The sequence below is a fragment of the Cicer arietinum genome, chromosome 5 (assembly GCF_000331145.2).
Source record: "Cicer arietinum cultivar CDC Frontier isolate Library 1 chromosome 5, Cicar.CDCFrontier_v2.0, whole genome shotgun sequence".
In the NCBI taxonomy this organism is placed as follows: Eukaryota; Viridiplantae; Streptophyta; class Magnoliopsida; order Fabales; family Fabaceae; genus Cicer; species Cicer arietinum.
The window spans coordinates 47,575,943-47,592,107 of NC_021164.2; the positions used below are offsets into that span (position 1 = coordinate 47,575,943).

General features: G+C 29.9%; 1 protein-coding gene across 1 annotated transcript; it reads left to right on the forward strand.

Moving 5' to 3' along the window:
- Positions 1-6,211: 6,211 nt before the first annotated feature.
- LOC101489615 (2-hydroxyisoflavanone dehydratase-like) lies at positions 6,212-7,410 on the forward strand. Its single transcript, XM_004516263.4, has one exon. The coding sequence runs from the start codon at positions 6,289-6,291 to the stop codon at positions 7,279-7,281; it is 993 nt and encodes a 330-aa protein (XP_004516320.1). The 5' UTR covers positions 6,212-6,288; the 3' UTR covers positions 7,282-7,410.
- Positions 7,411-16,165: the final 8,755 nt, after the last annotated feature.

Genomic DNA, 16,165 nt, shown 5'->3' on the forward strand with positions numbered 1-16,165 from the left:
TACACCAACATTTAGGTACTAATGATCTCAAAGAGTTGAATGAATGATGTTTGATTGGTGCACGCACGTGTGAAAATGAGACTTTTACCTAAAAAATAATGTTTTGTATTACTAAATTTTTTTGTAGTACATTGTAAAGTTATTTACTCTTCATCATTAACTTTTAATAGAAATGTGGAAGTGAGGTTTTATTTACTAGTAAGTAATTGAATGAAATAATATTTTGTATTACTAAAATTTTTGTAGTACATTGTAAAGTTATTTACTCTTCATCATTAACTTTTAATAGAAATGTGGAAGTGAGATTTTATTTACTAGTAAGTAATTGAATGCCATTAATTTCAGTCAACCTTTCTTTTGAATTTCACTTAAAAATAATTTATTTTATTTTGGAGCATAAATGAATATTGATCTAATAACCGGAATATTAATTTGCAAATAAATGAATAAATAATATTTTAGTAAATTGCATTACATTCTTTTACAAAAAAAATTATATCAAGTCATGTTCTGACGCATCTTCAAATTATTACATAATGAACTACTTCTACGAAAAAATAATTTTAGTTGTTTCTAAAAGAAAATAAATATTTTAAAGTAATTTTTAGATCAAAAATTTGGGGCGTTACATCCGTGTTTTTGAGGCAGACACAAAAACACACATAATTACTAGAAGCACATTATCAGAGGAAGATGCGCGAGCTTTTCCAATGCATGGATTTGATTGATTTGATTTTGTTTCCTCTGACCTTTTCATTTCTTCTGGTGGTGGTATCATCTGGTCACTTCCTCTGGTGTTATCCTCTGATATGGTACCCTATAGTGACTTTCTTTGGTGGTATCCTCCCGTGACTTTCTTTGGTGGTATCCTTTAGTCGTACCCTCTGGTCGTTTCCTTCGATATTTTAGTTCTAATTTTTGCATACTTAGTGAAATCATTAGTCTAGTAGATTGTTCTCACAAAGCACTTTTGTTAACATCAAAACTATAAGTGGAAAACCAACTTGGTTCCAACACAATTTACTTTCTTGTTCGAGTGAAATGATGTTTTTCTTGCATAATAAAAGTTAGAGGCAGAATTGCATGACTTAGAACTAGTGGCTTTGGGAAATTCACATTGTTGAATCATTAGATTTAGTGCAACATTAGAGGTTGCATATCTGAATAACATTTTTATTATGTTGCAACTTTTAATTAGCGAAATATGAGTTTTTAATGCATAAATTGAAAAATCTCTTCAAAGTTAATGATAACTTGATATAAACTCTTCACAAACTTGATGAGTTTGTGAACATCAAAGGAACGCAAGGGCTTTAGAGGCATGCTTTAAATTCATTCGTTAGAGGTAGTCTTCAGACAAGTTTTAGAGCCATCCTTCACCCAGTTATTAAAGGCAGTCTTTAGACCCAAACATTAGAGACAATCTTCGTAACCTTGAGAGATAGTTACTTTCAGAGGCATATATTCAAAGGCAGACACTGATGCATTGTGTTCCTTTGATCTCATCCTCTAGTGACTTCCTACAGTCACTTCCTCTGGTAGTTTCCTCTAGTAGCTTCCTCTGGTACCTTCCGATGATTTTCTTGTTCTAACTTCTGCAAACTTAATGAGACCATTAGTCCAAACAAATTATTCTCATAAAATACCTTTGTTAACATCAAATTCACAACAAAGAAAACTAACTTGGTTCCAACAAGACTATCAATCACGATGTCCCCAAGATAAAATAGCATAAATAAAACTGTATCGTAGTTCTACTGCAACGTAGAATACCAATCTAGAATTCCACTCTCGAAATATGGCGGTAAAGGCCACTCGTAATATGGTACTATGACCAATCAAAATTGTGATATAGATAGAAAATTTATGATAAAGCAGAAAAGAGGGAAAACTCAGAATTTTTCACAGTTTTTGATGTGTTTTCTAAATTGAGGGTTAATGTTGAGGGTTAATGTCTTCATGCTTCTAACAATAATCTTAGTTGGTACTGCATTGTAATAAAAGTTGGACTTCAATTGAAGAGATTCATGACTCAAGATCTGATAAGGGTTTGTGATATATTTTGTGAGTTGAGAGACATGAAAAACATGATGTAAACCTGACAAACAAGGTGGCAAGGCTAATTTATAGGCTGAGGGACATATCCTCTGTATGATTTTAAGGAGTCCAATAAAACGAGGGCTTCCAATGCCAACAGTGGGGGTAACTCTAAGGGATACATGGTCACCTTCATCAAATTCTAAGGGTTTTCTTCTATGATCAATATAACTCTTTTGTCTAATTTGAGCTATTCTCAATCTGTCACGAATGACTTTGATCTATTGTCCCATACCTCTGACCAACATAAAGGAGTTCTACACTTGTGTCAATACTGTCTCATATGGAGCCATACCTATACTAGTGTGATAATTGTTGTTATACGCAAATTCTATAAAAAGGCAAGTGTATTTCCAACTGCCACCATCCTCTAAGACTCAAGCCCTCAACATGTCTTCAAAATTCTGAATGGTCCTCTAAGTTTGGCCATCAGTTTGTGGATGGTAGGCAGTGCAAAGATTGAACCTGGTTCATAAATATTTTTGGAAGGATTTCCAAAATATAGAAGTGGATTTAAGGTCCCTATCTAATACTATACTGGAAGGAGCAAAAGGTGCGGTCCAATTTATCGGATTCACATAAACTGTGGTGCAAAAATAGGGGAGGAGTTAAATAGATCATTTGTTCACTGTTACACATTTAAAATATTTTTATTTTATTTTTCGGATACTAAAAATAAGGGAGGAGTTGAATAGTTCTGATTCTTTAAATGTTTGCCTATTGGTTTCAAAATTGCCCCAATGAATTTCTTCTTGTTTTTTGAAACAACCAGTACTTCATCTTTCTAGTCTTGCATTCGGGATTCTTCCTCAATTTTGAGGTGGGTTATCAGACTATCTAGTGAAACTTCTTTTGTTTTATGCGTGAGAGAATTTTCAAAATCTTTCCAAGAACGGAGCAATTTGTCAATTATAAAAATAATTTGAAATTGTTCATCTAAAGTCATACCTTAAGAGAATATCATGAGCTATTTTCAGAGTTTCATGGGATTGAGCATCCAGTTATCTGTCATCGGTTATCTAATATTTGAGGTAGCAGCTCATAACATATTTTTTAGCTCCAGCTTCCTCGGTATTATATTTCTTGTTCAGAGCATCCCAAACAGCAACTCCATTAAGAATATTAATCATGGAGCTATAATGAGCATACATATCATCAACAAGTCTATTAAAAATATTATTCTTACAAAGGTAATCATTATGTTCCCATTGGGTTAATTCAACAACACCATCTTTCAAAGGTAATCATTATGTTCGCTCTCTTTAAGATGTTTGACGACACTACTTAAAATTATGCAATGCAGACTATCAACCACGAGGTCCCCCTGATAAAACATTCCAGATAAAACTATATCAAACTTATACTGCACCATAGAAAATCATTCTAGAATTAAACCCGCTAAATATGGTGGTTAAGGTCAGTCGTAATATGGTAATATGACCACTATAAATTGTAATATAGAAAGAAAATTTAAGATGAAGCAAAAAAGCGATAAAACTCAGAATTTCTCAAAGTTTTTTTTATTTGTTTTCTAAACTGAGTGGAATCCTAATTTATAGAGAAATTTTGCAACTGACAGGAGCAAAATGTGCGGTCCAATTTACCAGATCCACATAAAGTGTCGCGCGTAAATACATAGGTATTGACTAGGTTTACCAAACTGCCGTGCAAAAATAGGAGATGCGTTATATGGATCAGTTGTTGATTGTAACAAATTTATTTATTTTTTCTTTTTTGGATACTAAAATTAAGGGAGGAGTTTAACAGTTCTTATTCTTAAGTTGTTTGCCAATTGGCTTTGAAAATACCCTGATGAATTTCTTCTTGTTTTTAGGAACACCCAATACTTCATCTTTTTAGTCTTGCTTTCGAGATTCTTTTAGTGCAGAGGCGCGCCTATGGGGCGGGTGTGGGTAAATTATGTGTTCAGAAATTTTCTGGTTTTTGGCAAATAAAGAACACAAAGAATTATGTGTTTAGAAAAATAAAGAACACAGAGAATTTTTCCTGGTTCCCTTTACAACCAAGGGTTCGTCTAGTCCTCTTGCACACCACAAGAGATTTTCAAATATTATTAGAATAAGTACAAGTCTAACTCTAAGACTTCAGTTACAAACTCCTAACAATCTGCCTAAGATAGCACACCACTATCTTAGTTTGCATTACTTGAAGAAAATACACCACTTTCTTCAAACAACATAATAACTTAGGTAATTTTCAATAATTATTTTGACTGTAATCAAGAGGGTATAATAGTTGATGCTTTCTTATACAAATGATAACAGTCTAATATAATTTCAAGTACAACAGAGAATATTTCTCAATGATATGACAATGTAAAACATGTACTTCAAATATAAAAGTATGACTTTGAATAATTCACAAAATATTTCAGAAAGTTGTTCAAAGTTGTTCTAAGATTTTTGTTGTTGTTAAACTTGAGACTAAGAGGTATTTATACTCTTAAGATATCACTTCAGATCAATGGCAATTGTTCCTAGAAGTTTGATGAACATATGCAATGATCCAGAATCAATAAGAACTGAAAAATTGAATAGCTTCGTAGTTGTATTCGGTTAAAGCCTAAGTGTAGTCGAATACTCTTCTATAACATTCAAATTTTTCAAACAATTTATGCTTCTATTCAAATACAGGTCCCTGTAGTCGAATACAAATGACTGAAATTTTCCACTGACTTGGTTTTATATTCGGTGACATCATGTTGTAGTCGAATACAGATGTGTAGATTTTGCTACTGACTTGGGTTTGTATTCGGCTACAACATGTTGTAGTCGAATACAAATGTGCAATTTTTGCTACTAACTTCGTATGTATTCGGCTACATATATATGTAGTCAAATACAACTTTGACTTTTGTCAAAAACTTGATTTTCAAACCTTGTTCATGCAGTTTGATACTTTGAAAATTCTTTTGATGCATATGCTAGAGTTTAGATGAAGTAATCAATGTTCTCATGTGCATATGAAATGTAATAATATTATATTGCATCATGTACCTTAAACTATAAGTCTTCTAGCATATTGACAATAGTTGACTTGATTGTTGACTTCACTTTAAACTTGCAACTTGATCACTTTACTTGGTCTTTGTCTTCATAAAAAACATAAGTATTCTTGCATATTTACAGATTCTTCCTTAATTCGGAGGCGGGTTATCTGTCTCTCTAGTGAAAATTATTTTGTTTTATACATGAGATAATTTTTAAAATCTTTCCAAGTAAGGGACAATTTGTCAATTATAACTACAATTTTAAATTATTCATTTAAAGTCGTACCTTCAGAGATGATCTTCTGAGCTATTTTCTAAATTTCATAGAAGATGTCTAGATGATCTTATGAGCTATTTTCTAAATTTTAAAATACTCTAAAGATGTCTAGATGCAGAATAAGACCCTTTTTAAGTCAATCGAAGAAGACCACTTCAAGTAATAATACCTACAACCGAAAACTATGGTTGACCTGTAATGCAGTCCTTAATTACGTAGCCACTAATTTTTTTTATGTAATAATAGAAGAGTTTAATTAATTTTGCTGTGCTATATGACTGATTAATAATATATAAATGAATCTGTTTATTTAATATTTTAAAAAGTAATTTTATTTTATATTTGTAAAAGTAATTTTTATGAAAAATTTATTTAAAAATAGTATAAGTTTTTAAATTCATTTATTATTAATTAAAAAGAGTAATTTTAATATTTAATAATTTAAATATTTATTATTAAATATTTTAATATAATAAAAATTACATTTTTTTCTAAAAAGACATATTTTAAAAATGATTTTAATGACGAACTTTTCAAAATAATTTCATTTTAATCAATTTTTTAAAACTTTATTATAAAAAAAATAAAATATTATAAAAATCATTTAAAAAAAATCTTAAACATACAGATTCATATTTTTAACAAAAGAAATATATTAAATAATGACATGAAAGAAAGCTGTCCTATATATCCAATAAAAGTCTCGTGAAGCCTATAGAAATAAAACTACAATTAAATGTCTATATAAAAATAAATGTATATTAATCAAATTGTCATTTCACCAAACATGTGGATGGATGTGTTCCTATAAATACCATCTATTATCATCACCAACAAAAATATCTCACCCTCATATTTCACTAAAAAAACTCCTTTCAGTCAACCTTTTGCATTGTCAATTAAAATGGCTTCCACAACACCCATCACACCAAAAACCGTCACAAAAGAGATAGTAACCGATATGGGAACATTCATCCGTATCTTTAGTGACGGTTCAGTGGAAAGACCATTACAATCACTATTTGCACCCCCATCTCTGAATGACCCAAAAACAGGGCTTTCATCCAAAGACATAGTAATCTCACACAACCCCACAATTTCATCTCGAGTTTACCTTCCAAAAATCACAAACCCATCTTCCAAATTTCCAATCTTGGTCTATTTTCATGGTGGTGCTTTTGTCTTCGAATCAGCTTTCTCCCAAATTTACCATGAACACATCAAAGCCTTTGCAACAGAAGCAAATATTATAGTTGTTTCTGTTGAGTATAGTCTTGCTCCTGAACACCCTCTCCCAACATGTTACCATGAATGTTGGGCTGCACTCAAATGGGTTTCTTCTCATTCCAACAATACCCTCAACAATGCAGAGCCATGGTTGATTCAACATGGTGATTTTAATAGGGTTTTCATTGGAGGTGATAGTGCTGGTGGTAACATTACTCATAACATTGCAATTCAAGCTGGGATTGAATCTTTACCTTGTGATGTTAAAATATTAGGAGCTATTTTAATTCACCCTTATTTTCATAGTTCTTACCCAATTGGGTCAGAACCTATTATAGAGCCTGAAAATAGTATTTGTCATAAGGTTTGGCATTTGGTGTATCCAAATGCACCTAGTGGAATTGATAACCCTTTGGTTAATCCTTTGGGTGAAGGTGCAACTAGCTTGGAAAAACTTGGGTGTTCTAAAATTATTGTGTGTGTTGCTGGAAAAGATATGTTAAGGGACAGAGGGATTTGGTATTTTGAAAGTGTGGAGAAAAGTGGGTGGAAAGGGAAATTGGAGTTGTTTGAAGAGAAAGATGAGGATCATGTTTATCATTTGTTAAAACCAGAATCTGAGATAGCCAAAAAATTTATCAAACGATTGGTTTCTTTTGTCCAGGAGTGAACTTTGCTTCATTTGGTACCTTGTAGTTTTTCTTATCAATAAAATAACAGGCAAAAGTACAATAAAAAAGAACCTTTTAAAGGTGTATGTATGTTTTTATGGAAATAATGAAGATATATTTTTCTGAAAGTTATGGATTACTTTAATTAATTCATTATTAAAATATCGTTTATTCTATTTATCATTTTGTATTTTTAATGTACTTATTTTATAATAAACTAACATCTAAATTGATACTTTCATCTCCGTATGTCCATTTTTTTTTTGTGCTAATGTGTATTAATTATGAACTGTAACTTTATATAATTTTCATTTCAAATAAAATAAATAAAATTTATTAAATATATAATTATAAAATTGAATTTACATGTTACACTTACTTTTTTTTTAAATAAATATGATTTGTAGTATTTCTTAATAAATATAATATGTAGTATTTCTCTATGGTCTTTGTATAAGACATAAATAAAAAATAAAAGGAAAATACACTATAACAAAATATTTTACATTTAATATATAATGTGTAAAGAAATAAAATATGCTTTTAATGTCTCTATCCTCTTCGCTCTGTTTGGATAGTTACTGAAAGAAAAATTGTTAACCTGCTGTGTGTTTCTTTTCTAAGGAAACTTTAAAATAAATTTAAAATGAACATTAAATTTAAATAAATAAATTAAACATTTGGTTCAAAATGTCTCTAATAATAATGACTAATGAAAGTTCATCAACCACCCCAAGAAAAATGTTTAAGTTGAAAACACAACTTTTCTCCTCCCAAAATTCAACGTTTTCTAGAAACCTTTGTGAAAATGAATATACCTCAAATTTGTCAATAGAAAAATTGGGATTTACACAAAAAGAAATAAATCTATTTATATAGTAAAAGAAAAAAAAAAAAAAACAAATTCTCCTTAAAACGAGGATAAAACTAATTCTCACATTTTAAGAGTCATACTAATAATCAGCTAAAACATAGAAAATGAAAATAAACTAAGTTACAACATCTTTAAAACCCTCCTCAAGATGAAATGTTTGTAAAGAAGCTAAAGATTTGACAAAATATAATTCAACGATCAGGTTGTAGAGGTTTTGTTAAAATGTCTACAAGTTGATTTTTGGAGCTGACCTATTTCCAGCACAACATTCTAGATTGAACCTTGTTGCGAACGACGTGACATACCATTTCGATATGTTTTGTGCACTTGTGAAGAACAAGATTTGATGCCATGTGAAGGGCTAAACTACTGTCACAATGAAGAGAAATTGAAGTTGGATGATCTATGTGCAAATCTTGGAGTAAATATAGAAGCCATTGATCTTCACAAGTAGCATATTCCATGGCCCTGTACTCGGCCCCGAAGGAAGATCAAGAAACCACATATTGTTTCTTGGCTTTCTAGGAAATGAAAGAGTTTCCGAGATAGAAACATAAACCTAATGTAGATTGACGAGTGTTTGGACAAAATCCCCAGTTAGAGTCTCAATAATCGGAAAGAACAGTACTTGAAGATGAAGGGAAAAATAACCCAAGCCCAAGATTTCCTTTTAAGAAACACATAATGCGCAACATCAATATGCGAAGAAGTAGTGGAAGCAACATACTTGGTTTTTTCATCAATATTGTCATTAGTATTAGTATGAGTGTTTACAAACCCCTTTTGAAGATGAGTCAGGACATCATGTTTCTTGAAACAAACATTCTCAGTGTGACCAATTTTGTGGCAAAAAGTGCAAGTTTTGGTGATCCGACCACGACTAGCAACACCTCGACCATGATGAGAATTCTTGCTTCTTGAATTGGCATGACTAGAACCAAAAAAAAATTAGCCACCATTTTTGAATCTTTCGTTGTTCTAAGAAACTGATCTTCTTTTGAATAAGTATCGATAATACTTTGCCAATGTGAGGAATGGGATCAATCAACATGAGCTGAGAACGAACAGAGGAATATTGTTCATTTAAATCCTTCAAAAATCACGTAATCACCTTCCCGATATTGCTTAATAGTGGATAGGAGAAGACAAGAACACTTAATAGAGCAAAAGCACACAGGGAGAGGCCGAAAATTTCCCAATTCATGCCAAATTTTCTTCAATCGAGTATAATAAATCTAATTATTTCCAGATTTCAGATGCATTGTCCATCCACATAACACTTTGTGAAATTTCAGACTCTAAGGAGAGATTCATCCGTGACATAACCATCATATTGCATTTTTCTCAAGCCAGACATTAACGATCGTCACCAATTGGGCAAGATAAAGAACCACCAATAAACCCTAATTTGTTCTTGGAACAGAGAGCAATAAGCATCGATCTCGATCAAGAGTGATAATTATCACCCGATAAAGTGGGAAACACCAACACAAGGCTAGGATTATCACTAGGATGCATAAAGAAAGGATCCAACATGTCTTGCTAGTAGTTGCGAATAAACACCATGGTAAGTGAAGGTGTGGGTTGCAAAGGCAGATAAGGTGGTTCGGACAGAGAAGATGAATATGTGGTAAATAACATTGCTGAGAGAGAAAAAAAATTGAAAGAAAGAAGAAAGGGTCAAAGATTAGGATCCTAGCTCACGATACCATGTGAAACTAAATATGCCTCAAATATGTTAATCGAAAAATTGATATTTACAAAAAAGAATAAACCTATGTATATAGTAAAAGAAAAAAAATCCCAAAAAATAGGTTAAAACTAATTCTCACATATTAACAATCCTACTTACTAATAACTAGCTAAAACATAGAGAACAAAAATAAACTAAGTTACATCCCCTTTAACAACCTTTGCCTAGAAAATACCACACAAAAAATATTTACTAACCCACAGACATGTTGGTTTGCTTCCATCCAATCAATGAGCCCTATGAAATTCTCTTTAGTTGTTTCTGTCAACACGAACTCAAAAACTTTATCAGTCACTCACCTTAATGGCTTATCAACTAACTCATCCACTGATTTTCCGCAAAATGGTATAGAAAGAACATTACCAAAATATTGTGTCATCATTGCTTTTTTTTCTTCGTCACCACTATTACTATTTCCAAGTATCTTTCTTCCATCAACCACTATACTCCTTTTAACATTAATGACCATTTTACAACTAACATCTTTTATAGTTACACGAGTGACCAACTTCCACAAGCAGGCAAAGAAAGACTTAAGTTTTGAAGGTTTGGTGCTGCCACTCTTTGTCGTAGCGGTGTGTGATTGAAATCGATGGAGCTCTTCTGCGGTTTGGAGATGAGAATGTACATGTTGTTGATGTAAGTGTGTAAGAACCATCATCATGTATCTAGAATATGGTAACAAATTTATACATTTTAATTCAACAAAGGAAATCAATTAAATATAGTACAAACTTAAAATATCATTATAACTATATATGTAATACATAGTATATAACTATCCTCAGATATACAAATAAAAATCTGATTACAACTCCAATAAATCAAAAGTCATAATTACTATCCTCTAATGCACCAATAGTACAAGTTCTTTAGCTTTTAAATAAAATACAAGCAACAACCATTCATCCTCTAGTGTTGACTCCAACCTTAGATCCTTTTATCTGCTATAATATATAAAAAATAGGAGTGAGGTAATAATCTCAGTGAGTTCTATAATAGGGGAGGGGTAGTTCTAAAAGTTCATGTACTTAGATGCACATAAATCATGAATGTCATGCTTAATTAAAATTTAGCCTTCACTTTTCTTTAAAACATATAAAACATTAAAATCCTTTTTTACCTTAAAGTTTGGAAAATTATGCACGACCTCTTTCTTTTGCTTAGAGTATGGAAAATATGCACAATCTCTTTCTTTTATTTAAAGTATAAAAAAGTTTCCCAATTATCTTCATGTGGGTCACCATAATAATTGAGACCTCTTGGCAAAATTGGTTTAGCCGCAACCCCAAATTGGCGTCCCGATTCATTCTTCCTTTACCTGTTATTTCATGTCTGAAACAATCCTCAAATGTCCCACCGTGTACGCGAGACATGCATGTCACAACTTGATGTGTGCAATGCATATGTAATATCATATATGCAATGTACATTTCATCAAATGCAACCGCTCAATCAAACTCAATATGTTAATATATAACTAGAAGATCAATTAACTTCAATTATTCATCAAAGAAAGTTTTATTTGAGTACTCGTTTAATTGGAGGAAGTCACTTAGTTACACATTCTGATCAAGGAGTTCAGATTACAGACAAGATGTTAAGAGGAACTTGGATCATAGGCAGCATGTCCAGAGGTAAACTTGGGTAAAAGGCAACATGGCCAGAGATAGGCTCGGGTTAGAGGTAGACTCAGATCAGGGATCAGAGGAAGCATGATCAGAGGCAGACTTGGAGGCATCACGATTAAAGGCATGATCAGAAACAACATGATTAGAGGCAAAATTAGAAATAGCATGAACAAAAGCATAATCAAAGTTAGCATGATCAGAGGCAGATTCAGAAACAACATGATCAGAGGTAGAATCAGAAACAACATGATCAAAGGCGGAATTAGAAACAACATGATCAAAGGTAAACTCAAAAACAAAATGGTCAGAGGTAGAATTAGAGAAAACATGATCAAAGGCAGAGATAGAAGAAGGAAATCGGGGGCAAAATAATAAAGAGAATTAAAAGTAGAATGACAAGTGTAGGAATTTTGGGAATGCATTAATTTCGTATTCCACCTACCACAATTAATTCTATTTCTTGGGGTTCCTAACACATCAGAATTATCACACCAATATATGCATAATGGATGATTTTTTAAAAGAGTTAAATGCAAATTTTCAACATTTACTGTATGCTAAAACACATAGTTTCCTCTTACTCTTAATTTTTAATAAAAATTCAGCATCATCTAAGAAAATCTTATCTACAATAACTAAAATTAGACTAAACCTCAAAAACCACTTGCAAAAGATAAGTTTTTTTCTAAGAAAAGAAATCACAGTTTGTTATTAATAATCTCCTTCAATTTGAGTTGGGTTATAGAAGATGCTTGCCTTATTAGCTCTATGTTCGCTGTCTTTTATGCTTTATTTCAAATTTAGAGATTTCCCAATCTGCTCCTTATCTTCCTTTAGTACTGTTTTGGTTGATTAATGGGTTTTGGAGAGGAAGAAAGGGACACATTAAGGGTCGTATTGAAGATATAGGACTTTAGAATGGTTGTTGTCTTTGAATAAATTTGAGAAGAATAGAAAAATAGATGAATGGAGAAGACGATGAACAGTAACCGGGTGTTGGTGTTTTTAAAATATTTTTGAGAGTGTATAATTTGAAGTGAAAGAAAATGAAGGTGGAAGATGGGTTAGTACCCTTAAGTGAAGGAGAAAGAAATAAAAATAAAGGCGACATGTTCTCTCTTTGCCACTTGGAATTGTTCATACTATTACTTTCCTATTCTACCATTGATCCTAATTTAATATTACTAAAACTCAACATTAACAATTACTAAAATTCTAGAAATTCTAGTTAATGATGAAATCTTCTAAATATTTTTAAGATAGTAAGAGGGTTGTTACAAATGGTCGATGAAACTCGAATGACGAGGGCTACAGATGAAGCGACGAAAACATGGTTTGTTATTGGTTGTGATGGTTGTGGGCTTTGTTTGGTGGGCCATCTTGGCCCATGATACTAGGAACATGCTACACGATGATTGAATGCTACACATGTTTAATTGCATGCATGTCAATGTGCCAAAAATAATTAAACAACTCTTATATCTAAACATTCATAATTTTTATACGTTCATTCAACACTTTATTTTTTATTCTATCTCTTTTTTTCTATCACATTATCAATATATCATATCTATCACTCCACTCTATTTATTTATATATCTCTCTAGAGTGTCATATGGTTTTGGGTATACACCAAATGTTATGGAATGATATTCTCTTTTTTTTTTTTCCCTTTATTTAAAACATAATACTTAACAAAAAGGTGTAAGAATAATTATACATTAGGTTTAATATATATTCATAATTTTTTAACATCCTAACACAATTTTAAATACTAAGGATATGGTTAGTATCTAAAATTATTTTCAATTTTTATTTTTTAATATTTTGTTCATTTTAAATTTAATAGCAAAGAGATGAAATACTCGTGATTGTGATAAAAAGAAGATAAGAAAACTAGAAAAATATATTTTCAGTGACATTCCAAATAATATTTTTATATTTTATTGAGAAAATATAGATCTAATATTAAAAATTGTAATAGAAAATGATAGGAAATATTTGAATCTATTTGTTTTATATTAATTAGTTGGAGTAAATATGATAATATGAAACAAACACTCTAATATAGACCCGTCCAAAGGTGGCCCTACTATTTTTAATAACTTTTAATAAAATATTACATTTATTTTCCATTATTTATTAGTATAAAATTTATTTATATTTTGCAAAAAAATAATAAAGTCCTCCTTCAGACCATCTTTTGATTGAAACGGCCATATTAGACATTTCACTTCTATGAAACAAAGGAAGTAAATGGATGTTAATTTTTTTTTTAATAATTAACTTAATCGCAGTTCTAATTTTTTTCTATTTTTATTAATTTATTAAATTAATTCTTCTATTTTAAAATTTAAAAATATAGATCACATTACAAACACAGTTACAATTTATATAGATCACATTTGTTCATATTTTCTGACAATATAAAATTGGCACAATTATTTCTGTTGTAACTTAACTTAACTTAATTTTATATGATATTTAAGTCTTTTATTTAATTTTATTTCATAAATTCAAAAATATAAAGTATGAAAATATGAGTTTATTTGAACATTTGAGTTATAAGTTTGATAAAATTCACATTATATTGAAGATGATAATTAATTTTATCGATTTTGTTTGAAAATTTTGATTAATTTTTGTAAAAAAAAAAACTAACATTTTTAACATTTTACAACATAAAAGATCAAATTATTTACTTAAAATTAAATAAAATATCAATTAAAAAATAAAAATCTAAAATATTATATAAAATTAAATTAAAAGACCGATTGAACAATTATACGTATAAAATTTGCCTTAAAATATTAGGGTCATAATTGCAATTTAAAATTACCAAACCAATTTTTTATAAGCATGAGCAGAATAAGTAAGAAGCCAAATACCAACATTAAGATAGCCAAATCCCAAACACCACGAAATGTATCCGATTTCTTACACAATGTCATCAAGATAGCTAGTAGGTTCTCTGAGCATTGAGAAATTGAATAATAGAATAATAATTGAACCCAACTAACTTTGATGACAACCAATACCAATTGGGTCTCATAATTACGTGTCGACAAAAGATCAGAGTACTAGTGTACAAATTATTCACCAATGAATTTTTTTACGGAAGTTTCGTGCACTTTCACATCTTAATTTCTTTTTTTTGTATTTGAAAATTTATTTTTTATTATCTATAAAACTTTTAAAAAATTTTAGCATTTATTTTTTTACCCCTTCTTTCGAAACTTTACAGAAACTACCCTATCATTTAAAAGTTTACAAATTTTCGAAAAATAAAAAGTAAGTAATTTTTCTTAATTTCAAAATCTTTTATAATTTTGAAACAATTATTTTTGAAATTTTCGAATCTTTAGAACAATATTAAAGTTTCGAAATAGGATTTATTTTCTAGATTTTCAAAAATTTCCATTAATATAAAACTTTCGAAACGTTAATTTTCAATTTTTTTCAAAAGTTTCAAAACATTGAAATGTTTGAAATAGTACATCTTCAAACTTTCAAAATTAAAAAATAGAAAGTTTATATCAAGAATTAAAAACGCTCAGATTGAGGCCAAACCTTTAGTAAATTGTTAATTTAGAAAGTTTATAACAATTCTAAAGTTTTAAAATTTCTGTTAAGGTTTCATTTTGAAATCCTCGAAAGATTGACAAATCTGAAAATTTTCATTTCGAAAATTTCTAAATGTTCGAAAGTTTGAAACACATTTCGAAATTTTCTAAAATGTTCAAAAATTTCAATAATATTTGGAAAATTTTCATTTCAAAAATTTTAAAAAGTTTGAAAGTTTCAACAGTTTCTAGAAAAACTTCATTTCAAACATTTTATAACTTCGAAAGTTTGAACAATCTAAAAAATTTTCATTTTGAAAACTTCAAAACATTCAAAAGTTTCAACAATTTTTTGTTACATATAGTAAAAAAGGACAAAAATGTAATTTCATATAGGATGTTGTTGGGTGAGTTCAGATGTGAGAGGTTAAAGTGTGGGGTGCATGATAGATACCTCTCTTTTCTCTTTTATGTTTATGGTGGTGGGAGATAAACCAAAAAGTGTGTCAAATATGAGTATAATTTCAAGTCAAATTGTTATGTTTATAAAAAATAGAAGATAAAAATTAAATGGCCACATGAATACGTACCCCAACTACTTTAGTATTTTCTTAAATTATGTCTACGTGAAATCGATTGTATAGCAAAGAAACCACAAATTGTTGTAATGTAACTTACTATAAAAACTCTATATATAAATTTATAGTATTAAAAACTCTATATATACGAATAAAAACTCTTTAGAAAGGGTAAATTAGTACCCTACAGTTTTTTTTACTAAAATATCTTACAATTTCTTTTAAAAAACTGCTCAAATGAGGGGATTTTGATTACATTTTTAATTTAATTTCCTTTAAACCTCTTTATCTTCTTAAAATTAATGTATGTTTTTCTTTTCTCATATTTCATATTTTCTTTTGTTAACTTTCTTATTAATTATTTATTGAAAAAAGTTTGAAAATATTATTTTTACTGAATTCCAGTTTTTACTTAGCACACTATGTAAAAAAAGTTTTAAATCAATTAGTGATACGATCGATGGTTGATTTTTTTATTGTATAA

Coding starts and splice junctions, on each gene's coding strand:
- LOC101489615 (XM_004516263.4), top strand. CDS start 6,289: ATGGCTTCCACAACACCCATCACACCAAAAACCGTCACAAAAGAGATA.